The following is a 27173-nucleotide window of genomic DNA, read 5'->3' as shown; positions in this document are numbered from 1 at the left end:
CTGATGCATTGTTGCATATGGGTATATCGTTAGAATTTAACCCAGAACTATCTCTGAATAACCAAAGAAGGGCAATATTCTATGGCACAAAAACATTCTTAGTGGGTTCTTGGATATTAAAAATTCCTTTGGTGGGAAAGGGCCTATTGTGGTTGGGTGGCTGCAGGGTAAATGCAGCTTTGCCTGCATCTTATAACTGTACTTTACTTTTGATGTCAAAGAGTTGGCAACATGGCTGTGTGTGTGTGTCTGTGTGTGTATGTGGTGGCACATATTCATCTCATTTGGAGTGGTTGCTGTGGCAACAGTGGGTGTGGGGGCACTTTAAACCATGTCTGTGAACTGTCAGGCTAAAGGTCATCAAGGCATCGCTAAGCTCAGCTGAGAACGGTCCACCTCAACCAGGGGTTGAAACAGTTGGTATTATGAATGAGTGACTGTGGGGTCAATTCTGATAAGTCATATTGTGGCATGGTTTTGTTTTAGAAAATAACTTAGTTAAGTTAAAATAGTTTAGAAATGGGACCTAGTTCAGATAATGTATGACCCGCCTTTCAGAACAGTACAGACTAGGCCTGCATTATTCAAATATAGAACAGTAAAAAGTAAAAGATAATGTTTATAAAAGATGATGGTTATGATCTTCATCACAGCCAGAATTTCTTGACATGGTCTGTAGACCCTTTCAAGAGTTCCATTATCAGCATCATAGTTGGCCCCACAAGGCTTCCGTTTTAACATTCCATATGTTATCTTAATGCAGAGGAAGTAGATTGGGAACCAAATAGAACGTTCAAGCATTGTTTTTGTTTTTATTGTTGAAAGGGTCTATACCAGCTCAATTTCATTGTACAAGGATACAAGGAAGTTTATTGTCACATGCATATAGTTACTGGAAGTAAGAAATGCAGTGAAATTATGTCTGGTGTCAGCCTATTTGTGCATTAATGGGGGGGGGGGGTTTAGTAGATTAAGTGGCAAGGGCTGCATAAAAAAGGTGGGGGAGGATTGGGATTGGGTGGGGGGCACCAACAAGGAGCCACCCAAGAGCAACAGGGGCAAGGAAAAACTCCCTTACCAAGGAAGAAACCTTGGGCAGATCCACGGCTCAAGGGGCTAACCCAACTGCCAGGGGTCTTGGTGTGTGTGTTGGGGGGATGACAGGGGAGATGGGATAGTGTCGCTGTGTATGTGGGGAGAGGGCAGTGTGCAATATGTGTGTTGGGGAAGCTTTCCTCATGAGACAATGTGCTGTGTATTGGGGGGGGGGCAGGGACTTACTATTGCAAGCAGAGTACTGGATGTATGATGTATGTGAGTGATGACAGTGAAGATGTGTGTGTGTGGGCGGGAGGGGAGTGGAGCAGTGACTGTGTGTGTGTGTGTGGGCAGTGTGCTGTAAGTATGTTGGGGATGTGTGTTGGAGAAGCTTCCTGATGAAATAATGTGCTGTGTATGTAGGGGGGGGGGGGGGGGGTGGGGGGCAGGGACTTACTATTGCAAGCAGAGTACTGTATGTATGATGTATTGTGGAGTGATGACAGTGAAGATGTGTGTGTGGGCGGGAGGGGAGTGGAGCAGTGACTGTGTGTGTGTGTAGTGTGTAGGTATTGTGCATTGCTTCACGTCAGCGTATTGACTGTGAAATATATGGATTGGTTGGGGTCAGGCCATGTCACTGTAGCACTACTGTGGGCTGTTATCCAGTGTAAAGTTTTGACTTAACCGATAGCACATGCATCCTTTTGCATCAGCCTATAGTGGAAAAAAAACTTAGTGTAGATATCGATTGGCTCCATGATTATGTCAACTTTTTAAAGTAAGGAGTTTTCATTTGAAACTGTGAAGAAAAAAAATGACATCACAGCCGACTGTGGATGGCTAACAGGTTGATCTGTAGTTTTTGGCCCACGTGGTAGAAGTCCATGCTGCACGCGTGGCGTGGCGTGGCATGGCTACAGTGGCCCTCTCTCCTCTGGGATTCAGCTGACACGCAGGGAATCCCAGGGCACCGTGAATGCCACCCGGGAATCCCTTTGTCTCACACGGCAGGCGGCTTCTGCCTCCCAAAGCAAAATGGAGCCAACAATGTGGCCCGGGGCCTGCTGCACACATCCCTGGACTGAGCAGCTGGACCCTGGGGGGTGGGGGTGAGGTGTGCACACTGGCCAGTGTCAGAGGTGGGCTTTTACAGGTGACGGTCACTGTTGTCAGTGCTCTGATGTGCAGTCTCTGTTTCCAGTGTTGCGAGCACACACGCGCACAGGGATGGTGCCCTCTGCTGTTGGGCTGAGTGGGTTAAGAGGCAGCAGCTCACCCAGCCGCCGACGACATCAAAGAGGAGTGACGTGGCCCACTGCTATGTAAATATGTCAGGTGCTGACCTGGTTTGAGCTTGGCCTACCAGCAGGGCCTTATTTTGACAGGTGTGCTGTTTAGGCCACTGGGCTTTTACAGAATAGTATGCAGAGGCCAAATGATCTTAGCAAAGCAGACCTGGAAGTAGCCATAGATTTTAGTAATGGGAACTGTGTACTCACAATTAAATGTGGAATTGTAGGCATGGCGTTGTTGGTTGTGTCAATGAAAGACATATCAAAAGTGTAGTTTGAGACTAAAAGCCAAAATGCACAAATATTAGTTTAGGTCACGGTTGGTTGGTTTTGGTGGGTGAAGACATCTCACATCTCAGTGTATTGGAATACAACAGACTAAATAGGGGTTACTAAACAGCATCTGAATGACCTTGCAATTGCCATCTGTGACATCTGGTTTATAGACTCTTAAAATCTTTGATTTAAAGAATTTAATTAAAGTTTCTAATTAAATAGTTCTGCATCAATATTGCTGTTATTAAAAGTCAACCTGAGATTGATAAGTATTTGTTGCTGTGACTGTTGTACTTTCATTGCGCAGCCACTCGGTTTACACTGATCCATCAAACTATTAGGTTGGATTAAATTAAACTGATGCAGAGAGTAGGTGTGAAAGCACAGTGCCCTATGCCCTTTGGCCATTTTTAATGAACTCATTTGGTTATATAAAATCTTTGTTTTATCACGGTTAGACCTTATAAGCGTAATGCTGAGTGCTGAGAGAGGTTGGTATTCTGTGTTATTCAGCTGTTATGTAATGAAGAGACTGTATGTACTCAGGTCCATACGTGTATTACTCTGTTACATGTAGCCAAAACGCTATGTTGCTCTCAGGTTTTTCCTGTTTTAGCACCTAGCTAAGACGTAATGCCCTGTAGACCCAGTGACCTTTTGATGATGAGTAATGGCCTCAGAAGTGATTCACAATGACATAAGCCAGTGGCCTCCCCACCACTGCGTTCTCTCTCCTTAAACTCACTCTACCTTTTGGCCCTCTCCCTGTTCTCCACTGGAAAGCAGCTCCACTGAACACCCACCCACACTACAAAGCGCGCTCTCTCTCTCTCTCTCTCTCTCTCTCTCTCCTCTCTCTCTCTCTCTCTCTCTCTCTCTCTCTCTCTCTCTCTCTTTCTCTTTCTCTTTCTCTCTCTCTCTCTCTCTTTCTCTCTCTCTCTTTCTCTCTCTCTCTCTCCTCTCTTTCTCTTTCTCTTTCTCTCTCTCTCTCTCTCTCTTTCTCTCTCTCTCTTTCTCTCTCTCTCACGCCAGTGCAATGAACTGCAATGAACAGCAATGAACCGTATTAAGCATAACCTTGTTTTCCACACACACCACATTGTGTGGATGGATATTCAGTATTCATTAGGGATGGGGTTTGAGTTGGCTTAGGCTTATGCCTGAAAACAATGTTACTTACCAGTAATGCAGTAACGTCATACATGTAAGCTCTTACACACGTTTTGTTTTTCAATGTAAAATACCCCCCCGCACACACGTCACTCATGTAGACAGCTGCTAGGAGATGGGGGTAATATAAGCAAACAGGTCTACTTGATGCCAAACCCCATTCATGTCCCACAGCTCCAGAAGCAAGCTGGCAGGGTAAGACTGTCTCCCTCCCCTCTTAATCACCCCTGTCCCTATTCATGAGCTTTCTTCAACTCACTGTGCCACTCATTAAAAAGAAAACACTGTAAGAGCCACTGCACAGACTTTTTTTTTCTCTCTCTCTCTTTCTCCTCTCTTGTTTGGCCCTCTCATTCTCTTGGTTTGTTCCCTCTTTTTCGTCCAAGGCCAGGCCACAGGTCTGTTAGGTGTCTCTGAATTGATACTATTTTTCATTGTCCTTAAGACCTTCGCACATAGCTTCTGTCATGAGAGCGACACACTCCGCTTTCGACAGTCGATGTACATTAGATTCCATAGTTTCCAGTACAACTCCACACACCACCGCCAAACCTTTTCGCTGCTGCCTTGTAGATTGCGACTGCTCTATTTTTGTTGGTGTCGCTCAATTAAATCCATTGTTTATTGGCTGCTTGTCAGCGCTTGAACATTTTAGCACCGCTATGCGTTGGCAAGTGACTGAAAGTGTCAACGCATATCATTTGGAGCCATATATGCAAAGCTCTTTAGAATGCAGAGCATATTTGAACACCTCTTAAGTGCTGTGCTGAGCTGATGGCAGACCCATCTACATGGGTAGTCCTAAGTAGTATGTTTACAAAGAGAACCAGTTTGACTGGTTTGAATTTAGCTGGAAAACTGTTTATTGGGCCTTGTGTCGCATCACTGAATATTTGTTGAGCTTCATTAATTGCTTCGTTAATTGTGAGTGGTGTTTGTCAGAGACCTGTAGAGGTGATGTCACTGGGCGTATGAGGGAAGTCTTAAGACACTTTGGAATCTGTAGGAACTGGATTTCATAACGTGGTGTGTTTGCTGTGGTATTTGCAATACAATAATGGGGTTGTTTTTGAATAGGTAAACAATGAGAGATGGATTTTGTATTTTTCCTGTCAGAGGGTCACATGACTTGAGTTATTTGCAGCTGCGTGTTGGCTGCTTGTGACACTGCTGCTTTCTGGTTGCCAGGGAGACCGCGCAACAGGCTGGAGCCAATGGACACAATCTTTGTGAAGCAAGTGAAGGAAGGTGGACCAGCACATGGAGCTGGTCTCTGCACAGGTAACACACACACACACACACACACACACACACAGTACACACACAAGGACACTTAGATTTCTTACTGTAAACTGAACCCAAAGAAACAAAGTTTCAAAAGGAAGCTCATTGTTCTTCAGTTCATTGATACCACTCTGGCTTTTCAACTCCACTTAACGCAGTGTCACTCATTTTTTCTCTCTGCAGGGGACCGTATAGTCAAAGTGAATGGAGAGAGCATTATTGGCAAGACTTACACACAGGTGATAGCCTTGATACAGAACAGGTAAGACTTTCTCAAGAACTTGAACTCAATTGTTTATTTGCCTTTTGACACTGTGAAGGCATTCAGTGACATTTCTTGTCTGTTGCAGCGAAACATTCCTGGAACTGTGTGTAATGCCAAAAGATGAGGACATTCTGCAGCTGGTAAGTTTTGTAGAAATGCAGTCACAAGCCTGTTTGTTGAAGCTGGGTTTTGGGTTGAATAGGCCTTGTTATCTTCAGTTGTGCACTTGCAGGTCTTGTCATATATACAAACCTTTAGATGAGGTAACATGAACATGTAATGATGCCCTCAGTCCATCCTTAAAGTTACTGCTGTCCGCCTGGCCTTTTGTGGACTGTCCTCCAAACCACTGTAAAATAACCTGAAGCCCATTTCATGATGGTCCCAGAGTGGCCTCCACTGAAGGGTAGGCTGCAGTGGCCTGCTCGTCCCTTGAGCGTGCTAGAACATCTGAGACATGTGAGGAAAGAGAACTGGCTGCTCCGTGCCCCCCCCACCCCCCTCCTCTCCTCTCTTCCTCCGCACCTTGGAGCTCTATCTGGGGCTCCTAACGAGGCCACTGCAGCCGGAGCTCGTCCTTCAGTGCTGGAGCTCAATCACAGCTGACCTCAATATGGGCCCTGCTGCTGCTGCTGCTGCTGCTGCTGGAGGACACTTCACATTTCGCTGCTCTAAAACTTTCTGCGCTTGCTCGCCCGCTCGCTCACTCTCTCACCCGGTCTTATGATGCGCAGCATCATTCCTTTCTCAGAAGTCAACGGTCTGTTTCAGTAAGCCTTTTGCTGATTCTTCACAATGCCTTTTTGTTGGCTCACAGTCACTCAAAATGACCCTGTTTCAGTTACAGAAATGTGGTTTTGGTTCTTAAATTTATATGCTCCCAGCTGCAAGCGCATATCCTGTATCTTCATTAGGAAAGTTTTGCTAAATGGCTCCTCTGGCCTCACAGAGAAATTGTTCTCTACCCTCTCAGCATCCCTTCATATTTAGAGGGGTAGAGGGGGTGTAAGCTGAAGTGTTTAAGGGAAAAATATTCTTCAGTCCTAACATCTGGAGGAAATTCAGCACGGACTGTTCTGTTATGCAACCTTCCTGTCTCGGCGATCCCAGGCTTTCAAAAGATTCACTTCAACACCTTGCTGTAGTGCCTTTTAGATTGGCAGTGAAGTGAATGGTCGGTGCTGTTGGTCCCACTAGCTGTGTTATGCCCATGGCAGGCTGTCTCGGGTAATGCCAGCAGGAGCTTGGCATATGGGCACTTGTCCGGCTTCAGAGACTTGGTCAGGCCCAGCTTCACCTCCTCTTGGGCATCTATACTGCTATCAGGCCCTGGACTCCAGTCTGCAAGTCCCAGTCTTCCTGCCAGATTTGGGTGCCCTCGCTCACGCAGCAGTTTATGAATATGGGTCTTTTTCTCATTATAACTCGCCTGCGGACAGCCTGTCTAACATGAAACACCAGGACACACCACTTTGCCACTTCGTTAGGTTTCTCTTCAGGTGCTACCATGTGTAGGACATGGCATAGTGCGGTGTGTGAGATTCAGACTCTAGGAGGTCCCATGAACCCTGATGCCACAGGGTGCAGGCCGTTCTAAGGTCATCTGTGATTCTAAACCAATATACTTAATTGTCCCATATGGTCTGTTTGTTCTGGAAATATTTATTCTTTGGTGTTTTGTACACAGTCTTTGGAAGCTTAGCTGCTCGGACTGAGGCATACATATTTGTAACCAGCCGTGTTGCATCAGAAGAATGGAAGCAAGGGTTGTACTTTGGCTGTTGAGGTGGAATTTCACCAGAATTGTAGACTGTACCTTTAATTCCCTGGGTCTGGTATTGAGGCTCTGAGTCTTTAATATAGTCTGGCTCATTTGACTGGGGACTCTTGAAGCCCAGTGAAGCCGTAGCGAGAGAAGGTGTTGTGTTTACAAACTCCATGCTGTCCCCTTTGAAATACTGAGTGTAAATCTGGGTTGCCAGCTCCAGAGTTATGCTCTGTCACTGTGCTAATTAACATGTCTCATCTATCTCTACTGCTCAACTGGAAGCACAGTGTGGTGTTATTTAAACGCTCTGGTTTCCCAGATATGCAGCCTGTGGTTGTCAGTAACCGGTGGAACAGTCTTGCATTGCCCCCCTCACACCTGGGCAGTCCTTCACCCTTAAACAATACACCAAAGTTGGCTTATGAAGGCCAGCTACAGACTCACTTTGGGCCGCCTACAAGTTTGTCTGTGTGATGTCTCCCCTTTTTACTTCTTGCACTGACAGACTCATAAAAACACTCTGGCCTACTTTGTACTCTCTCTCTCTGAAAGTGGATGCGTTCTGTCCCCGAGTGACTCCTCTTGGTCCCAATAGGCCAAGCCAGCACAACAGGTCTGTGCCAGCGGGGTAGGTAGTGAGCCGTGCTGTAAGGCAGTGGGGGTAACAGTGCCTCCACAAACAGTCACTGAAACAGCTATTAATAGACAAAAATCACTCTTTGGGGGCCATCATTTTTGATAACAAGCCAAGATCCCGCTGTGCCGCTCCTAACGTGAACACAGCAGGGGTGTGGTGAAAGTTTAGTGCTTTCCTTTTTTCTTCTTTAAATGTATTTTCTCTCCCCCTCTCTGCTTTTCTCTTCTCTTCTCTTCTCTTCTCTTCTCTTCTCTTTCTCTCTCTTTGACCCAACGCATGCAGCCTGCGTGCAGCACTGTCCCCGGGTCTGAAGCACAGTAAATTGTTTCAGCCCACATTACTTTGGAAGCATATGAACAGTGTTTTTTAAAGCCTATCCATATTTAATGCTCAGTTCCACTACCTGCCGTTAACATGGCTGGAGCACTGAGATGCAGGCGAGGAAGGACTTTTGTCTTCCACAGCTTCCTCTGCCTCTCTTCTCTTCTCATCACTTCTGACTAACGTAACTGGTCTGAGGCTGCTGTGTTGGTTGCATAATGAGTGCTGGACTGTTTTTGTTTTTGCACTATACAACCCTGTGATGGCTAAGCCAATCCCTGGAGTCTGCTCTTCTCTCTGGTGTAATGGCCCCTAAAATGAGAGATGGCTCTCGGTGTCTGTTTGTCTGGGTGGGGTGACTGCAGGCCAGAGGGCGTTGGTGTGCAATTTCCTGTAGTTTCACACATCCCCTTTGGGTCCTTGGTCTTCTGTCTTTGGACATTGAAGCTCCCCTTTTGCTTTTGTCCTGCACCCTTGCAAACATCTGTCTGAGTAGCGGGATTGAGAGACTGAAGGAGTAGCTGATTTTTTTTTTGGGGGGGGGGGGGGGGGGGGGGGGGGTTAGGGTTTTATTCCATCCGAGCTTCTTTTCTGTGACATACATAGGCCTCTGCCAAATCCTCTCCTGCTGTGACCGCAGAGATCACTGATCTGCAGCTTATTTGGGTATTTGTGAGGGGCACAAGTGAAGGGCATCTGAGCGGCTGTGTATTATTCATCAAACATCTTAATACTTCCACTATCTTCTAAATATAGCCCTCCTCGCAGAATTACACCTGGCCAAGGTTAGCCTCGCAGCCCTCTTGCAGGTCCGTGCAAATGGACTATCCGGAGGCGTCTTGGGTCATGGACAAGGCCCTTTGTTTTATTCATGAATGATGTGGCGGGCAGACCTTCGAAGATCGATCAATGTGGCGTTTAGAATCCCCGTTCTTTTGTGGGTGATCAATAGGGGAAGCGTCTCTGTGGGCTGTGCCGGGCACGTCTCTAAGCTGGGCGCTAATTGACCCCAGGCTCGGGCCTGTCACAAAGAGGAATGGAAGCTGAAATGCCGGCTGCCCAGAGGAAATTAGCCGGAAAAAGAATTGAATTTCCATCTAAATGGGAATATGGCAATCGTGTTACACCACCATTGTTAATGTTGCCTTGGCAATGTTGGAATTACAAAATAAAATAATTTAGAGAAAAAAAAAAATCCTGTTGCGTAAACACCACTTGCTTTTTTCCTATCTTTCTTCTCCTCCTGAAATTCCTCCTTGCGTTGCCTTCACATCTGTTGCAGTGGCTCCCGGCCGTGTGTGTGTGTGTGCGGGGGAGGGGATAGGGGGGGTCATTATAAGAGGCTGCTGATGTGGTCTGGCCAGACGTGATGGGGGTGTATCAGTGGGGCTCGTGGATTAGGACAGTGGGGACTCCAAGGTGGTATTAGCAGCTTGAGGAAGAAGGGGAGAAACACTCCTCTCTCTCTCTCTCTCTCTCGCTCTCTCTCTCTCCTAAGAGAATCAAACGTACATGGCGAACAGGAGCCACAGGCTGCGATGATGACAAGTGTGTGGGAGTGGATGCGCGGAGCTGAGCTTTCATCAGCTGACTGCTCCATGTTTCGGGCTAGTCAGTACTGATGGGAGGGAGAGAGGGGGGTGGAGGGATGGAACGAGGGAGGATACTGTGCCATCTGAGCTGAATGTATAATCAAGCAGCTGCTGCTTCCGTCATGTGAGTGGCTGCAGCTCTCTAGAGGGAGAAGCAGAACCAGGCTCAAGGGGTGGGAGCGCATGTGTGTGTGTGAGCGTGTGTGTGAGCGTGTGTGTGTAGGGGGGGGGTGAGCAAGAGGAGCGAGCGCGCGGGTTAATCTGGCTGCAGACACAGAGAGAGAAAGAGGGAGAGCGAGAGAGAAGGATGGCGTGCGCTCTCTCTAGCGGCAGCAGGCGCGCTGTGCTGCCCCCACCTCCACCTCCAGCGCTCCTGGCCCCGGGGAGCACGCGCCGGTTGTAGCGACGCTGACGTCTCGACTGTCGTTCCCCCCGTTTCCCGCGTGTTCGCGTTCTCCGCCGGCTCTCTGCCTCTCCCCTCTCCACACACAGCCAGATCAACAGCTACAGCAGGAGCATCGGTGTCGGCAGCAGCAGCAGCAGTGAACACATCAGCCAGATCAACAGCTACAGCAGGAGCATCGGTGTCGGCAGCAGCAGCAGCAGTGAACACATCAGCCTGATCAGCGGCAGCAGCAGCAGCGGCGGCGGCAGCTCCTCCTGTGTATTTTTAGCACACCGAGTGTCAGCGCCAGAAGATCGCTCCGACCTGCTCGCGCGCTCTGTCTCTCTCCCTCTCTCTCCTGTCAGTCTTTCCTGTGATGTGTGTCGATGCTCTGGGTGCGCTGTCTCACTCTCTCCTCTCCTCCCTTTCCTCTTGGCCGCGGGCTGCAATGCATTGATGGCAGCCGTCACTGGGGATCACTAGCTTGGTAAGCTCTCTGACAGGCGGCCGACTTGACGTCTGGTCCGGTCGCGTCCGCTGTTCAGCCAGTCTCTTCTTTTTTCCCCCCTTTCCGTGGTTGTCGTGCCGTGCATGCCTGTGCATTCGTTTGTGTAAGCTGACAATGATCCCGTCTGTCTGTCTGTCTGTGTGTCTGGGCATGGTTGTCACGGTGAGTGTGTTCTCCCTACCCTGTCTGTTGCCTGTGGTCAGTGCCGTTGCCATGTTGCATGTCACCGAGGCTCATGTTGCCTAGCGATTGTAGCAGTGCAGTAGTACCTGTTTGATTTAGGGAGCTTAGCAGCTGAGCTGGATCCAGCTGGCACATTGAAATGCCTCGCCCCTTTCTTTCTTTATACTCCTTCTCTCTATTCTTTTTTTCTCTTCCGTGTGGTCCTTTGTTTTGATCAATCTCTCCCACACCCTTGAAGGGAACTTTGACCTGGTTGTTCTGCACACATGATTGTCAGTGACTTAATATGGGGTGGAGTAAAGTCCCATTTCAGCCGATAGGGGCCTTTGTGGCTGTGTACAGGCATACGTAAGCTCCGAAGCCTTGCACTACAGGTGAGCAGGAGCTAAAGTCCACTGCTTGCAGTGACGTGTTGAAATGGTGGTGTTTAGCCATGCCGAGCTTGGAGTACAGGACTCCTAGCTTTCATGTGTGGAGTTATGCATCGTGGTAGTTTTGAGTACGAGTTGAACGGAGTTGGCACGAGACTTTCGAGAGGCCATCACACTGCCACCATGATAACCGAGGTCCGGTTCAGCGCCATAGCGACCAGAGGCAGTCGGCCACGCCTGGCCTCAGTCAGCCTGCGATCGCGCTCCGTTGCTCGACCGGTGGGTCAACGCCTAAAGTCTTCTAGCCGACCACTGCTACCTGTACCTGTATCTCTTTAAAAAATGTCTCTTTCTTAGCTTTCATCTTATTTTTTGCTCTCCTCCCTCTAAATCAATCTGTTGCTCCTCCAGTTCATGGCATGTGGTCACCTGACTTGCTTTGTGGTGATTAGGTTTGACAGGAAGCAGGGGCCTGTCAACATGGAGGTCCCTCAGATCCATATCTCGCCCACGGCTGCTATTTCCAGCCTCCCTTATCTCGCACTTGGCTCATTACCACAGGACTGTCAATGTTCCTCTGTGGTCAATGTTGTTGGTGTCGTCCGAATTTATTTGTGTACTATCAACGTTTATGGCATGCAAGCAGGTTTGATGTTTCAGGTTGTTTTTTTCTTTATCTGTGTGGTATAAGAGCCCTGTTCCTTTTGGGTTGGTGTCCGTGCTGTAGTGATCTCCTCGAATCTCTCCCACATGGTGCATTTCTTGCTCTTGACCTGCGAAACTCCCACTCACAAGCTGCAGCACAATTACCCGCCCACTCACATGCATAGACTTTTGCTCGCGCTCGCTCTTCCGCACATGCCTACACGCGCACACACACACACACACACACACACAAGCAAGCAAGCTGTGGACCCCTAATCTGAATCTCTTCCCTGATGTCTCTTGCAGGCCTACTCCCAGGATGCCTACCTTAAAGGTCACGACCCCTACAGCGGAAACGCGCGTCACATCCCTCAGCCGCCCCCCGTATGCTACCCCCGTGTAGACTCTAAGCCCCCCTCAGGGATGGCCCAGGCTGCAGAGAGCTCATCCTCGGGGGGGCTGCCGCCGGAGATGGGCTATCGCGTGGAGATCCCTGTGCCGCCCTCCCCTCCCCCACCACTGCCCAAGGCACAGACGGCCGTGTGTGTGTGCAGTGAAACAGGTGTGCGGACTGTTGTGGTGCCGCCCGACGGTCACCTAGGTCACCGGTCCGACTACGCGATGCTGGGCCCCGAGCCGGTGCTGATCCGTCCGCGGCCCAGCACCGCGTCCGGCGGGCGGCCCTCCTACCCCCACCCACGCAAGGCGGACCTCTACCCGGGCTACCACGGCGATCCGTACGGCATGCAGCCTGTCCACTTCCACCCGTCGGCCTCGGCCGGCGCGCACCAGAACATCGACTGGCGCTCCTACCAGACTTACCGGGAGTACATCGACAACAAGGGGCTGCACGCTTACAGCCGCACCATCCAGGAGCGTCTGGACAGCCTGCGAAGCGCCTCCCCGCAGAGCGTCCACCTCGGCATGCCGTGTGGCCCGCCGCCGCCCCCCCCCGGCCCCTGCCTGGGACTCGCGCCTGAGGCGCCGGAGCACCTCTCACGAGCGCTCGTACGGCGGGCCCCCCATCAGGCCTCCCGCGCGCAGTGCCTCCCAGGACCGCATGAGCGCCTCGGAGCGGGCCAGGCACCACCCCGACTGGCCGCCGCGCAGCTCGTCCCATGACGGGCTGCTCCTCAAGGCCCGCGCGCGCTCCACGGACTACGTGGAGCACACAGACCTGGTCCAGCCCACCGTCTGGCTGGGGGACCGACGTGTGTACGTGCGGCCGGAGCCACAGCAGCGTCCCAGCAGACAGCAGCTACCGCCTCGGGCTGTCCTGCAGCGGGGCCCGGCCGGCTATGGCCCCAACAGCAGTGGACGCGGCAGAGCCCAGATCGGCTCCCGGACCGACATTCCCCCTCCGGGCATCCCCGCGGAGAGGCCCTCCCGCCTGGTCAAGAACCTGACTCCTGAGCCTGGTCCCAAAGACCAAAGAATGGTGGGCAATCACCTGTCGCACCCTGCCCACCACCTCCAGCAGCAGCAGCAGCAGCTGCTGCGTGCCCGACCAGAGACGCTCCAATCACCAGAGACGGGCCGCGAGAGAGACGTCGGGGTGGTGCTGCGCTCCTCCTCCTGCTCCTCAGCCCTCCCCTCTCAGAGACCACAGCACCTGGGAGCCGCAGTGGCGTCAGCGGCCGCCCTGAGGCCACACCTCCAGGAGCAGCCGAGTCCAGCCAATGGGCGCGGGCCGCCGGGGGGCGTGGTGCTGCGCGAGAAGCCGCCCGTGGGGAAGAACGGACCCCAGCCGCTGAGGCACCCGTCCTACATCCTGGCGGTGAACGAGGCGGAGGGAGGCGCCCGCGAGCAAACGGGGGCGGGCGCCGCGGGAGTGGCAGGCGTGTGCTGGCTGCCCAACGACACCCGGCGCGAGATGCAGATGCGACGGATCGGCGAGAACGAGTCCTTTTCCAGCACACTGGATGAGTCGCTCGACTCCATTCCTTTCATTGGTGAGTGTTTTTTTTTGCGTGTTAGTGTCTGTCGATGCGTGTCCGTGTCCATGTGTGTGTGATTGTGTGCCCGCAAGCTCAGCTCAGCTCAGTTAACATTGAACTCCCAGAATGTGTAGTTTTTTGTGTTTGTGTATGAGCCTACCTCTGAATGCATGTGTGCACTGTGCAAGTATGCACACATGACAGAAAGAGTTCTGCTCGACCACATCCCCCCCCCCCCCCCCCCCCCGTTACCATGGCAACAAGCAGCAAGACCCCACTTGTGCCTGTTGCAGCTGCCGTTGGGATGTACTTCACAGCTGAGGGTTGAAGGCAGGGGCTGAGGGCTTTGCCTGGAAGACACGCGGTGGGGGTGTTGGGAGGGGGGGGCAAATAATTGGATGACTGGGTGTGTTTGTGTAGCTGTGGAGACCTAATGACGGGGAAAATGAGGGACAGCAGTGTTTGTGTGGGGGAGGTGTGGGCAGTGTAGCTGGTCTTCAGTCGCTGGGAGTCCTGGCAGTTAAGCGTGCCGCTGGCACTGAGGACCTGGTCAATGTGATATGTACGAGTCACTTACTTGGCTAACTCGCTCACTTCAATGCAAAGAACTCTTGTCAAGGGTGTGATTAGACTGACAGTGAATATTGTGAGGGATTGCAGTTTAATCCAGACCCCTTTTATGGCTTGCGTATCGAGAGTCTGAAAGCAACAAGCTAGCGAGAGAGAGTTTGTGAGTGAGTGTATTCGAGTGCTTTCTAACTGTGTGCTTCTTGTGTAAATATCATAAGTATAAAGACATGAGTTTTTGTTGGACTGTTCTTTTTTTAAGATTTTTATAGTGGATCTCCCAGATGCTGAGAAAAATGAGATGGCATTTTGATAGCTTTTGAATGACTTAGTGCCTTGAGTTTGACTTCACGCCAGTCTACATCTAGTCAGATGTTTAGAATATGCTAGCCGGAGGACCCAGTTAATGTCATGTGAACGCTAGCTAAGATTTAATTGTGCAGTGCTACACTGTGTGTGTGTGTGTGCTACAGCACTGCATGTCCTCCTTAATTTGCCTGAAATTGGGTGTCCTATTTTCCTGAGACTGATGCGCTCTTGTGTCTAGCACAAACAGGAGAACTGCCCGCTATTTTGATTATTTCAGCCCTGTTTCATTTTTAAAATGTGAAGTAACATTATACTGCCCTACACAGTTTATTGTGGCCTTCACAGCTCCTGAAGTGGCCTTCCACTTTCATTTAAAGATGGCCTTCACTGTGTAGATTTTGTTTAGACTGAGCATAATTAGAGATGCACCGATATGGAATTTTAGGGCCGATAACGATAACTGATATTTATTGGTTTGTTGTGACCGATACGATAAACGATAATATTACTCTTGAAAAAAAAATGTGAAAAGTGATTTGGGGAAAGCATTTAATAAGCATCATTTTATTGCAGTAATTTTACCTACCACCAAATGATGGACAGAACTCATAATAGTCCTCAATAGTACGGCAGTCAACAACATAACAGTAGCCTATCCCTACAGTATGTGTGGCTCCTTTAAGTGAACCTGACGTCAGTGAATTGCGAGTGAGTGGCTAGAGAGTTTGAATCGTTTTCATTTAGGACTAAACGCTCATAAACGGCTCAGCTTGGAATAAGCTACAGTATAGCGACCTAATCAGAGTTTGTGAGGGAAACGGTTCGTGAGGGAAACCTCACAGAGTTTGTGAGGTTTAGGTTCAACTGCGGGTAACTGAATAAAGCTGCAACTCCTCAGACTGTATCTTATGTCCGTCTACTCTGTTGCGCACAACCTGAGAAATGAAAGGCGTTAACCCTGAAGGTTTTAATAACATATTATGATGACCTGTCTGGTTAGCATATTTCTAGGTAATAATACAAAACCCAAGCTAAAGTAATGCAGATATAATACTAAAACACAACTTAGAACTAGGCCTACTTATGTACTCGTCCCACTAACGAGTTTGTTTATTTGTTTCCCCGACCAGCGAGGTAAAGTGCAAACACACCAGCACAAGACGGCTCTAGATAGGGCTGAGCTCCGCTCTGGTAAGGTTAAATGGCGGATCATTCACGAGAGGATTTTGAGATGCACAGATTCCCAAATGAACGCATATCCACAGATTTTGTTAGAGTGGTGAAATACATTCACACCACTGACATTGTATTGAGGAAAAAGTATAGCCAACCAAGCTCAAGTAGCTCAGTGTAGCCAGACGGACCTTACGTAGGCCTAAATTAGGACTTATAATATCGGCGCAAATTATCGGCCAGAATTCTGTTATCGAACCGATAATAATATTTTAATTTTTTCACTTATCGGCTGATAATATATCGGCCGCCGATATATCGTGCATCCCTAAGCATAATGGTGTAATATATCTTTATTACCAATGTTCTTGGCATCTTGATTCATTGCTTCTTAGATTGTGAGATGTGAACTGGACTTTTCCCACATGCCCTCAAAAATCTAATTTTTATTTATTATTAAACATTTTTTTTTTGCAAATGACCCAAAAGAATGCATATCCATATGCTAAGTCAGTGGTCCCCAAACTTTTTCTTCCGAGGGCCAACTTACTATGCCTGGCTCTAAGAGAGGGCCAGAGACTCGGAGTATATCAGTAACCATAAATAGCTTAGTGCTGTGAACAACAGCAGTCTACCTTAGTCGAATATTCCATTACATTTAATCTATAGGCTATTGCAATTTAATACCATTGTTAGCTGTGTTTATATTGCCATCATACCATATCAGTGTAAAACGTAACTCAAATTAAATAAAACTAATAAAAAGACTTTTGCATTCCCAAAAGTATATTTTATTAAAAATGGGTGAACTCTGAACTCTGAAAATGTAAAGTTCTCAAACTATGAGAATTTTATGAAGCGCTGAAGTGGTCTGAAATGACCACCATTCTAACTTTCACTCACCTGAACTTGTGACCTCTTTGTAGGCCTATGAACATTTGAACGAGTGAATACAAAATAGAAATAATTATCCCAGAAAGTCCCAGAAATATGACTTGAATAGAAGTTAGTTAGTTATTAACAATGAATTGATAAACTTTTACAATACTTTGAGCACTGATGCAGTCAGCATAGGCCTCTTACATTGTTTGCAGGTAGGCCTACATTTCATTCCGTTTTTGATGGCAAACGCGAAACAGCGCCAAAATAACCACAAGTGGACAAAAAGAGTATTACATGTGTACTGTTAAGACTCGCCATAGAGAATGAATGGGGGAAATTGCGGAGGTTATAGTTTGACGATGTCGTACTCCCGTGCGGGCCGGTTGCTATATACCACGGGCATGTTTTGGGGGGCCACCCAAAATGAGGTGGCGGGCCGTAGTTTGGGGACCACTGTGCTAAGTAAACACTGAAAGCAGCTTAAAAATGTAGAATGTACAGAATGTTGCCACAGCTTTGGCAAGGCCCCGTTTACCACCTCGATATACCAGAAACAATCTGATTGGTCTTGCTAGTTGCATCTCATGGTATAGTGTGTTTACTACTTCTGCCTTAAGGAATCTTTTTTAGATCAAACAGACTGCGCAGACTGCTTGAATAGATCGGGTACATGCACTAGACCAGCAGTATAACTAGGCTAGATGTATTTGAACTGGCACTGTTGGGCTAAATACAATAAGTCCTCCTTTTAGAGACTGTAACTGTTCAGGATACACAAATCCGTGCTTGCTGACCTGTCAAGCTAAGATGGTACCAAAGAGCAGACTCAGGGCAAGGTGCAGCCGGCCGATCTAAGTTAGGAATCGCTGTCGCTGTAGAACGGCTGCCCTTGGTGTGCACAAGCACACTCAAGCCTGGGAGCCACTAATGCCTTTTGTCTGCTGTTTGTTCTACTTGTCCTTAAGAGACCTGTGCCTGTCGCAAGGCGGGCCGAGCCACTTCTCTCAGATGTTGATGACTGCATGCTCTCAGAGTTGAAGGCAGCCTCGTCAGATGTGATTTGTGTTGCTGAAGACAACAGGGTTTGGCGTAGATGCATATGGAATCTGAAATACTTATGTTATTTGCTGGAAGGCCTATTCTTGATAACATTAGATTAGCAAAAGCAACTTTTGCTATGAGTAGGTAGATGTGTTTTAATTCTCTCTTTATTCAATGTATGTGAGTCTATAACTTTTAAAAAGAACAAGAAATCATCTCCAGTTACTTCTTTTCTATGTAGCTGCAAATGTAATTAAATTCTGTGTACAGACCAGCCATGGCACGTTCTTATGACGGCCATTACTAGTGACATGCCGCCGGATTAGAAATGCACTGACACTGGCATGGCGTATTGGCCCGATACTGTGCTCATACTCACACTTGTACTCATACAAATTCTCAGCAGTGTTTCCCCATACATTGACATGTTTGTGGCGGCCCATCACTATATCAACATTGACCACCACACAATGATTTTTTCATGTCATAGGATAGAATTGGATATTTGTTCATTGTAGAACTATGTACACCTTTGCGCAGCCTCCCCTTGTCTCTCAACAAACCTACCTGCACGTTTAAAAAAAACCATTAACAATCCAGCAATTGTTGCCATAAAAGTCGAATCGTGCTTAAATCTGCATCATAACTATGCTGTGGTATTATGTTAAAAACGGTTTCATTCAAGTTAATTCTGCAAACCTTCCACCACAAATAGAATGTTGTGGGAAACACTGCTCAGATACCATGCATCGATGCTACTTAATTACACCGATTCCCCTAAACATAGTAGCGTATATGTTGCTACTAAACTTATTTCAGTTTTGCAACGGTGACTTCAAAAACATTAAACTAGCCAGATTTATGGATCTGCGTTGAATCTGCACTGTCTAAAACCTGTGCACAAATGATTCGTTGTAAGTCGTTGTTGTAAGTTGTAGCTCACCTAACCCGTGCAAGTGGCATACACTTTGTTGAGTCAGCACATCAAAGATAGATGGCTGTTTTGTATGAACTTGGCAGCCAATGGATAAATGTTATGTTCTCCCCACATTAGCGCTGTCTTCAGCATGGTGGCACAGCCTAGTGTAACTCTCTGAGGCAGCTGGACCCCAGGCTGAGGGGGCAGCAGGTGTGAACACAAAGCTCCCCTCACACGGGTCACGCCGGGTCCAGTGGTGGCTCGCGGGACAAAAGAGACTCAGAGCCGGTGGCCCTGGCGCCCATCAATAGCTTGTTTCACCGCTCATCTCCCGGCAGTCGCGCCCCACAGTGTGAGGTCACGCTCCCTGGGCTCCTGCCGAGACTGTTGCTGAGTACTAGCCACTGAAGCCCAACAAGACCCCGGGGTGAGTTCGCACTCTTTCCCCACCCTCCGTGGCTCTTGGTGATGGTCTGCTGGGACTCGTAGTGCTCGAAACATGAATTGATGCCGTCTCTCCCTGTTGTAATCCGCCGCGGCTCAGAATGGATTTTTATATGTTAAGGCCGGAGGACGAGGCTATTTTGGTAAAGAGAGTAGCCTTGAGAAAAACCACAGCAGTATTTTTTTTTTTTCCCTCACATCTAAGTCCGAGTGAAGGTCTCCCGTCGTTGTGATGGATTTAACCTCAACCATTTTTAATGCACTACTAAATCTCGTTGTAGAGGCATACAAGCCAGCCGAAGGGGCTCTACGGCTTCTCTAAGCACCCTTTGAGATCCCTTTGCTGTGGTCTTACAATTTCACTATCAGAATGGAGACTTAAAAGCTTGCTCTTCTGCTGTGGGCCATGTGAGACTATGGCATTCTGCAGGCAGTCTGGACATACACAGAGATGCTGCCCTGTGTTAGTGGGTGCCGTTGTTAGGGGCAGTACGAGCAGATGCTGCTGGCCGAACGACTGTGGTGCCTGCCCTGGTCCTGGATGGACGAGGTGGGCTGCTGCTCCTCCTGCACAGTGTGTCAGAAGATCTACTTCCATCTGGAGGACCTTGACTCTTCCAATGGTGCGGTGAATACCATTTCAAGTGCATAGTATTGATAAAGGAATGTGGTCTGTCTGTCTGCGTGTAGCTTGAAATGGAGTTTTGGGCCTGTAGGCTGTGATTCAGATTCAAAGATCCTTCCAGAAGCCTGGGGGACTTTGCACACCTTCCCTTCGTCCCTCTTTGCGAGGTAGGCCAGGCCCAGAACTAGGGCATCCACTTTAATTTTAGCTCTCCAGCCCCCTGGCAGCCCATAGCAGCTTTGTACTCAGAGCTTTTTTAGGCTTCGGGCTGCAGAGGAGTTGGGAACTTTTTGGTTCTCACAGAAACGGGACATGTCAAATTCTGGAGGGGACAACACATGTCCTCATTTTCGTCAGCTCTGCAGTGACCATTTTAACTTGGGCCAAGACGATTTTCTGAAGTGCTGACGTTTTTTGAAAAGTAGTTGTTCCCCAGTGAGATTTTGTTTTGGCTGACTTCTGCAGTGTTTTGACTCTGCCTAGGATATGATCTCCTTATCATGTCTTGAGATTGAAAAGTCAGCCCCCATTTCAGGTGCAACACAACAATAACAGAAACTAGACCCTCAGGTTTAGTTCTCGGATGAGATTTGAAGATACCCAATTGACAACTGGAGGTCTGTGCAGTAGCCCCTCGTGTATTGTGAAGTTCTAGTTTACCAACCGTCAGTGTTGACCCCAAACTATTCTCCCATGGTAGGTAGAGCTTGTGCAATGCAATTCACATTTGTAAAGGCTCATTGTGCTGTACGTTCGTGCCTTTTGTGGTGGTCTGTTAGTCATGGTATTGTGATGTGTTCCTGTGTCATTCGAGATGGCACCACTGGCCCGTCTGCTCCCTCAGTCTAGGCACATGGTTCTCAGAATTTGTTTTGGAATTCATCTTCTCAATATACTGATTTGTACCATTGTCTGAAGACATGGCCACATCGGGGTCTTAGAGGCCTCTGTATGATCATTCTTCTTGTAGCCCTTATCAGGGTCTAGACTTATGGGGCGCCATCCAAATGTAAATTTCACACACAAATGCCACATTTTATTGAAAGTCTGTGTCGTTTTTAACCCTACAGAAGTTCTAATTACAGTTTCATTGTCATGACGACCTCTGCTGCACCATGTTAATTGAGTAATGACATGGGATGGGTGGAATGTAACATTGACCGTGTCTCTGTTTCCAGATGAGCCTGCGAGCCCTAGTGTTGACCGTGACGCTGCGCACATTCCAGCCTCTATTGTGATCGCTGGCCCTTCGGCCACAACTGCTGCCACGCCCAGCCCTAGCACCCCCTCCCCTCTCATTCGCCGACAGCTGTCACATGACCAAGGTAAACCTCAGTACCTAGAATGTCTTTGATGCTATAATTAGGCATTTTTTATTGCACAACATTGTGTTTTTGTTTTCTCCTGCCATTTTTTCCTGTCTCGTGGTTTCTAGTTCCAAACATGCTGTCTGTGTTGCCTCTTTCCCCAGCTTACTTGGTCTTTCTGGGTCGTTACCTTATTTTTTTGCACTCTATTTTCTGTCTGTTACTGGTACCTGTGTTGATATTCTGTGTTGGCTAGGACAGGCCATGTTTTTCTTCCTTCAAAATTTTAAATAATAATAAACAGTTAATCTGTAATAACCGGTCAGTTGATGACAGTATGACGTGACATTGAAAACAGTTAATTAAGGACTAGGCCTAATTAAGCAATCTTCATCAATGACTTGTTGATGGTTTGTGTATTGTTAGACCACCATATCTGCAAAGTGTTTTCCTTCATCCTGCCAAGATGACAAAATGTCTGCCAAATCCCACCTCTGTTTGTTTATTGTCTCTGATTATAGAGTCACTCAAAAATGCCATCCTGGAATCCCAGAATGGGACGAAGACAGAGCGTTCCAAGTCCTATGACGAAGGCCTGGACAACTACAGAGAGGAGGGCAGAGGGTGAGGCTCAACAGTGTTGTGTGTAGAGCTATGGTGCAGTATGTGGTGGATTTCCCTGTGTTTGGTCGTTTGAGTATACAAACATGTTTACTTAACTGTGCTTGTTTTTCTGTCTCCAGACGATCCTCCTCTAAACACATGCCCAGTCTGAAGGTGTTCCGGAAGGTAAGATTCCGCTCAGTCTCCTGAAAGGGTGCAGGCACAAAATGTTATAGGCACAGTATCTTTAAATGTCAGATATCTTTATGTGTTTTACCCCTGTCTGCAATTCTGCTGCTTCCGAATTGAGTGCTAAACTGAAATAAGATTTGTGTGTGTGTGTGTGTGTGTGTGTTGATTTAGGCTGTGGATGGACACAAGTCACCTGATGACTCGGGCTCTAGGAGGGACTCTTCCGCAGACGTCTTCGGTGACTCCTCAAAGGAGGGATGGCTGAAGCTCAACACAGACAAAAACAAGGTACTCCTCCACGTCAGTTTTGCTGAAAATAAATCCTCTTCCTTGCTTCCCCCTCAATTGAGAATCGAGGGTTTGCGCTTTTGCAGCTAACGTTGATAAACCGTTGGGCATTTTCTTTTTTTTGCCATCCCTTTATCTTGTTCACTGGGCAGCAGCGGGGTGTGATTGTTTTTAAGGCTGACTGATGTATCTATGTCTATCACTGAAGGCCTTCTGGGCAGGTGTTTTGAGGGTAGCGCAGAGATCCAGCAGAGCTTAAACTAATCAGGCGTCTCTTCCACTTGTCAGTGTAAACAGTCCGGGGACCCCAGGGAGTATGCAGGCATGGGGGTTCCTCAGTAACACCATGAAGGAAGAAACGGGGCACCCATTTAGTTTAACACCAATGAAAACGCTCACGATCCTATCTGGGGCGTTACATAGTGCAATACCAGGTGTTCCTGGCGAGTCTGCAGTCAGATACTCCATTCTCTGTGTTGTAAGTCAGTGTGGCGTCAAAATGAGTTTGAGGTCACTGTTTCAAGGGAAAGGATCTACACTATGTTGCTTTAAGGCTTCCCATTAAATGAAGGTCACCTGTAATAGTAACTCTCCTTATCCATCTGACCTGCAGTCAGTGCATTTTAGAAACAATAATGTGTTTTGTGATTAACAAATGATGGCTAAGTGGAATTAATTAAATACTTCAATAGAAATGTCTTTATTGATATCAATTCATCCAAGATGTTTGTTTTGAGACGTACATTTATGAAACTGCACCTCGGAGACTTGATAAACATGCACTAATGAATTAGCTAGTAATTACATCTTTGAACGTTACAAAGCTTCTTATTTACTGTTTGCCTAAACTGCTAGCATGTTTAAATAATAGTTACACATTTCACTCTCTCTTCCTCAGTGATGGTGAAGTACAGTACAGTTTTTCCAACTCTGATGTCTTGAAACAGTCCTATTTGCCTTTGTTCTATGTGTGTTGTTTGGCTTTTACAATCCCAACAGGGTAGGAAAGTGAATTGAATGAAGTTGACAGTTCTTTGTCCTCTTCTTCTCTAGCGTGTGGGAGGCGGTATCCGGGGGTGGAAACAGATGTATTCGGTACTGCGAGGCCACTCCCTCTACCTCTACAGGGACAAGAAGGAGTGCCTGGCCCACGCCCACTCACAGCTCGACGAGGTGCCTCAGCCAATCTGCATCAAGGCCTGCCTGATTGACATCTCCTACAGCGAAACCAAGCGCAAGAATGTGCTGCGGCTGGAAACGTCAGACGGCGAGTACCTGTTCCAGGCGGAGAACCGGGACGACATGCTGTCCTGGATCTCCGTCATTCGGAAAACCAACAACCTGGACGAGGTGAGCTCGGCTCAGTAACGCCCTCTGCTGGTGGCATAAGCCCTTACCGTGTGCCCAGATGAAGGAAATTATGAGATTTGGTTTACGCGAGTCAATGGTCCCATCAGAAAATGGTTCATGATCATAATACACAACATTGAAAGCACTGATGACAAATTCAGTGACCAATTTTGTCACTGATGGACACAAAAGTTGTCTGTGACCTGTTATTGGCTTTCATTGCCACCCTGAAGGAAAATGCCAGCACAGTAAAAGGATGTGGGGTGAGCACACAGCCATTATGATGTGATTTCACACAACATTGCACATTACACTCCCAGAGTGATAAATTATGAGCCACTGAGGGTGAGGAATGCGTTTGAATGTCATGCAGCAACATTCCCAGAAAGATGTATGGCTCGCTATCATTTTAATCCACACGGTCCTCATCAGTCTTATGACTCAGAATAACACATGGAGACGCATGACTGTGATGCATTAGCTATGACAGACATCACATAATACATCATGTGATCTGATGGTAATTTTCCTAGTACCACAGATATCTGGAAAATCAGTCAGGATGATGGTCAATCAGGAAACAGGCTTTATTCTTTCAATGATGTGCATCAAGGGAGAGACAAGCTTCACCAGGAGGATTCACCCATATCTCTAAAACTAAGACATGGAAAACCCCAAACTTAAGTATGTTACAAACAAAGGGGGCCTGACTTCTTGTTCTAACTCTGTATGAATATGTAGTAGATGTATAGGTCACACGGGCAGGTCCTCCTGGAGGGTTGTTTAATCAGAAGGACCCCGCTTTGCGTCTGGCCAAATGTTATGCTAATACTAGGAGCAGCTGTAAGCCACAATGGGAAGGTGTGAAAGCTCCCCATTCCTGCACACCTAGTGTCTTCCATTCGATCCTAAGCCCTAAATCTAAGGAATTTATAGACAAGAGATACAAATAAGTAATGAACATAAGAAACATACAGTCGGTAGATACATTCAGCACTAATTCACAACTCTCTCAGATCTGATTGAGCTTTTATTGTGAGATGAGCCAAAGAGAATGTGCTCAATCAAGCACGATGACATGTACTCACACAGATTGTTTACCTCAGAAGTTGTGTGCAGCAGGAAAGAGAAACCGTTGCATAACTGATTGGGAACGCGGGGACCGTAGAAGCCACTTGAATAGTGGTTCTACTTGTGGGGCCAGATGGCCATGATTCTGTGAATTGTGTGTGTATGCGTGTGTGTGTATGCGTGCGTGCGTCCGCGTGTGTGTGTGTGCGTGCGTGCGGCAGCAGCAGCTGAACTTTACCTGTCTCCCTGTTTCAGAACGCAGCAGTGACGAGCACAGACCTGCTCAACCGCAAGATCAGCAGAGCCATAAAGAGGTAACCAGCGTGCATGTGGGCCATATGTGTGTGCAGTGTTTGAAGACGTGCCTTTGTAGTGACCATTTGGGTTTTGGGATGTTACATGGGCCATTAATAAATGTGTGTGTCAGCATTCGTATCTGTGTGTGTGTCTGAGTGGTGTAAACATGTGTTATTGTGTTGCAGTGTTCCGGGCAAGAGCAAGAGTCAAAGTCCCCACTCCCCCAAATACGAGGACAGGAAGAGCAGTAGAGGTAATAGCCTTGTGATCTCCCCTTTCTCCCCCACCGACACACACTGACCACTTTTATTATTACTACTATTATTCCAATGTATGACATGCATCACAAACAGACACACTCTCTTTTCTTGTCTCTTCACTCTTGATTATATCTTGCATTTCTGAAGCATTAACACCTCTGTCTGTGTGTGTGTGTGTGTGTGTGCGTGTGTGTGTGTGTGTGTGTGTGTGTGTGTGTGTGTGTGTGTGTGTGCGTGTGTGTGCGCGCATCAGATGACGCAAGCCCCCCACGGGACAGGGCAGGGTGGAGAGGGATCACTGGCCTCAGGAGGAAGCCTGCCGAGAAGAAGCCCACGGCTGGGGTCACCTTTGGGGTGCGCCTGGACAACTGCCCCCCTGCACAGAACAACAGAGTAAGGCCTGTGTGTGTGTGTGTGTGCGGGAGACTGAGGACCGGAAACTCTGTGAACCATAATGTTGCTGTTGTAGAAATGCCAAATGTTGTATGTGCAACCAGAACTGACAAGTGTGTGCAGTGTGTCTCATTAAATGCAAGGCTACCAAAGGGGCATATTGAATATTTATGGTCTAAAATTACGTAATCGCACACGTCTAAACTAACACATCGTCCGTGAGTAGTTCTGTATATGACTGTTTGTACTGATTCAGACACATTTGTAACGTATTGGTGGTTTTTGCGTGTGTGTGTGTGTAGTTTGTGCCGCTGATTGTGGAGGTCTGCTGTAAGCTGGTGGAGGAGCGAGGGCTGGAGTACACAGGCATTTACCGCGTCCCTGGCAACAACGCCGCCATCTCCAGCATGCAGGAGGAGCTGGACACCAAAGGCATGGGCGATATCGACATCGAGGAGGACGTGAGTGACAAAACACAAAACGCCTGGCACACCAGGCCTCGCTAGAGTCGGCCACGGGGGGGAGCAAATGCCTCGTATAGGCTTCATCTTTACTTTCACGAGCCCCTGTTAAAGGACCGTTTTGGGCGCAAGTCATTGCTGGGTTATTAATAGATGCAGCAGGATAAGAATGTTGAAATGACTAAGATCCATAGACAGTGCACGCACGTCAGAACGGAGATTTGACCAAATATAGTCGGTTCTGGAATCTGGACAGATCTGATGGACCCTCTGTTTACGGTGCAAAAAACACTTACTGCAAGGACTGTGCTTTCTGTTTTGTAAATATGGCTGACCAATTTTCACTTCATCTTCATAACGTTGCATGACCTCATGCTGTCTGTGCTTTTGTTTATTGGGATGGTATGAAGGACGCGTGTCATTTCATATGCGGCCACAGATCATCTTGGCCAGTGGTCATTGAATCTTGTACGTTTTCTTTCAGAAATGGCGGGACCTCAATGTTATCAGCAGCCTCCTGAAATCCTTCTTTAGGAAGCTGCCAGAACCACTGTTTACAAATGGTATGGTTCTCAAAAAGTACATAACGATTACATGCAGTTTTGTTTCTGTAAATGCGCTGTGTGACGATGCTTTGTTGCAAATAGTGAAATTACATAGTGCACACACTGATGTTCATATCTTACTCATGTTGTACAAGTTTGCCCCCTAGTGTAGAATCTGTGGAAATAATTTCCCCCTTTTTTGTTTGCAGAGAAATATGCAGATTTTATCGATGCCAACCGGACAGCTGATGCTGTTGAGAGGCTGAAAGTGCTAAAGAGGCTGGTGAGTTTCACTTAAACAGAGTGATGAGTGCTAATCTTCAGCCGCTGGGCTCTGCTGAGCTGCAGATTTATGCCCGTCCTTATTTCCCCCCGTAGATTCATGAGTTGCCAGACCATCACTACGAAACGCTCAAGTACCTCTCGGGGCATCTGAAAATGGTGTCTGAGAACTGCGAGAAGAATAAGGTAGGAGAAACGAGTGCACTGACACAGTGGTGTTCTCAGTGCCAGCATGAGTTACCCCATGGCAGGCTGTGGTTGTTCCTGTTGTCCAATTGGAAGTGCCATCTAAGGCCAGATTTTAAAAAAACAGTGCCGATAAGCTTATGTGCTTGTAAAATGTACTAATTCTTGAAGTTAAGAGTTGTTTAAAGGGAATTCACTTCCAAGGAGACTTTGTGCACATCCCAGGTGCTGAACAAAAAAAGGTCAAGTTTTTTAGGAAAAAAGTTCGCACACTCCTTGGTATTCTTTTGTTGAGTTTATTTT

At 47.7% G+C, this 27173-nt stretch overlaps 1 protein-coding gene across 1 annotated transcript in view; it reads left to right on the top strand.

The window, feature by feature from the left end:
* Positions 1-27173, top strand: part of arhgap21b (Rho GTPase activating protein 21b) — a 64082-nt gene that overhangs the window by 28078 nt on the left and 8831 nt on the right. The window contains 17 exon segments of the mRNA XM_042084754.1: positions 4968-5060; positions 5247-5325; positions 5414-5468; positions 12045-12689; positions 12691-13690; positions 20814-20960; positions 21464-21566; positions 21686-21731; positions 21909-22025; positions 23079-23375; positions 24702-24760; positions 24929-24996; positions 25257-25396; positions 25699-25857; positions 26342-26420; positions 26612-26685; positions 26781-26870. Coding sequence (XP_041940688.1) covers positions 4968-5060; positions 5247-5325; positions 5414-5468; positions 12045-12689; positions 12691-13690; positions 20814-20960; positions 21464-21566; positions 21686-21731; positions 21909-22025; positions 23079-23375; positions 24702-24760; positions 24929-24996; positions 25257-25396; positions 25699-25857; positions 26342-26420; positions 26612-26685; positions 26781-26870 — 3251 coding nt within the window.

The sequence above is a fragment of the Alosa sapidissima genome, chromosome 1 (genome assembly GCF_018492685.1).
Source record: "Alosa sapidissima isolate fAloSap1 chromosome 1, fAloSap1.pri, whole genome shotgun sequence".
Classification (NCBI taxonomy): domain Eukaryota; kingdom Metazoa; phylum Chordata; class Actinopteri; order Clupeiformes; family Clupeidae; genus Alosa; species Alosa sapidissima.
This window is presented reverse-complemented; position numbering and strand designations above follow the sequence as displayed.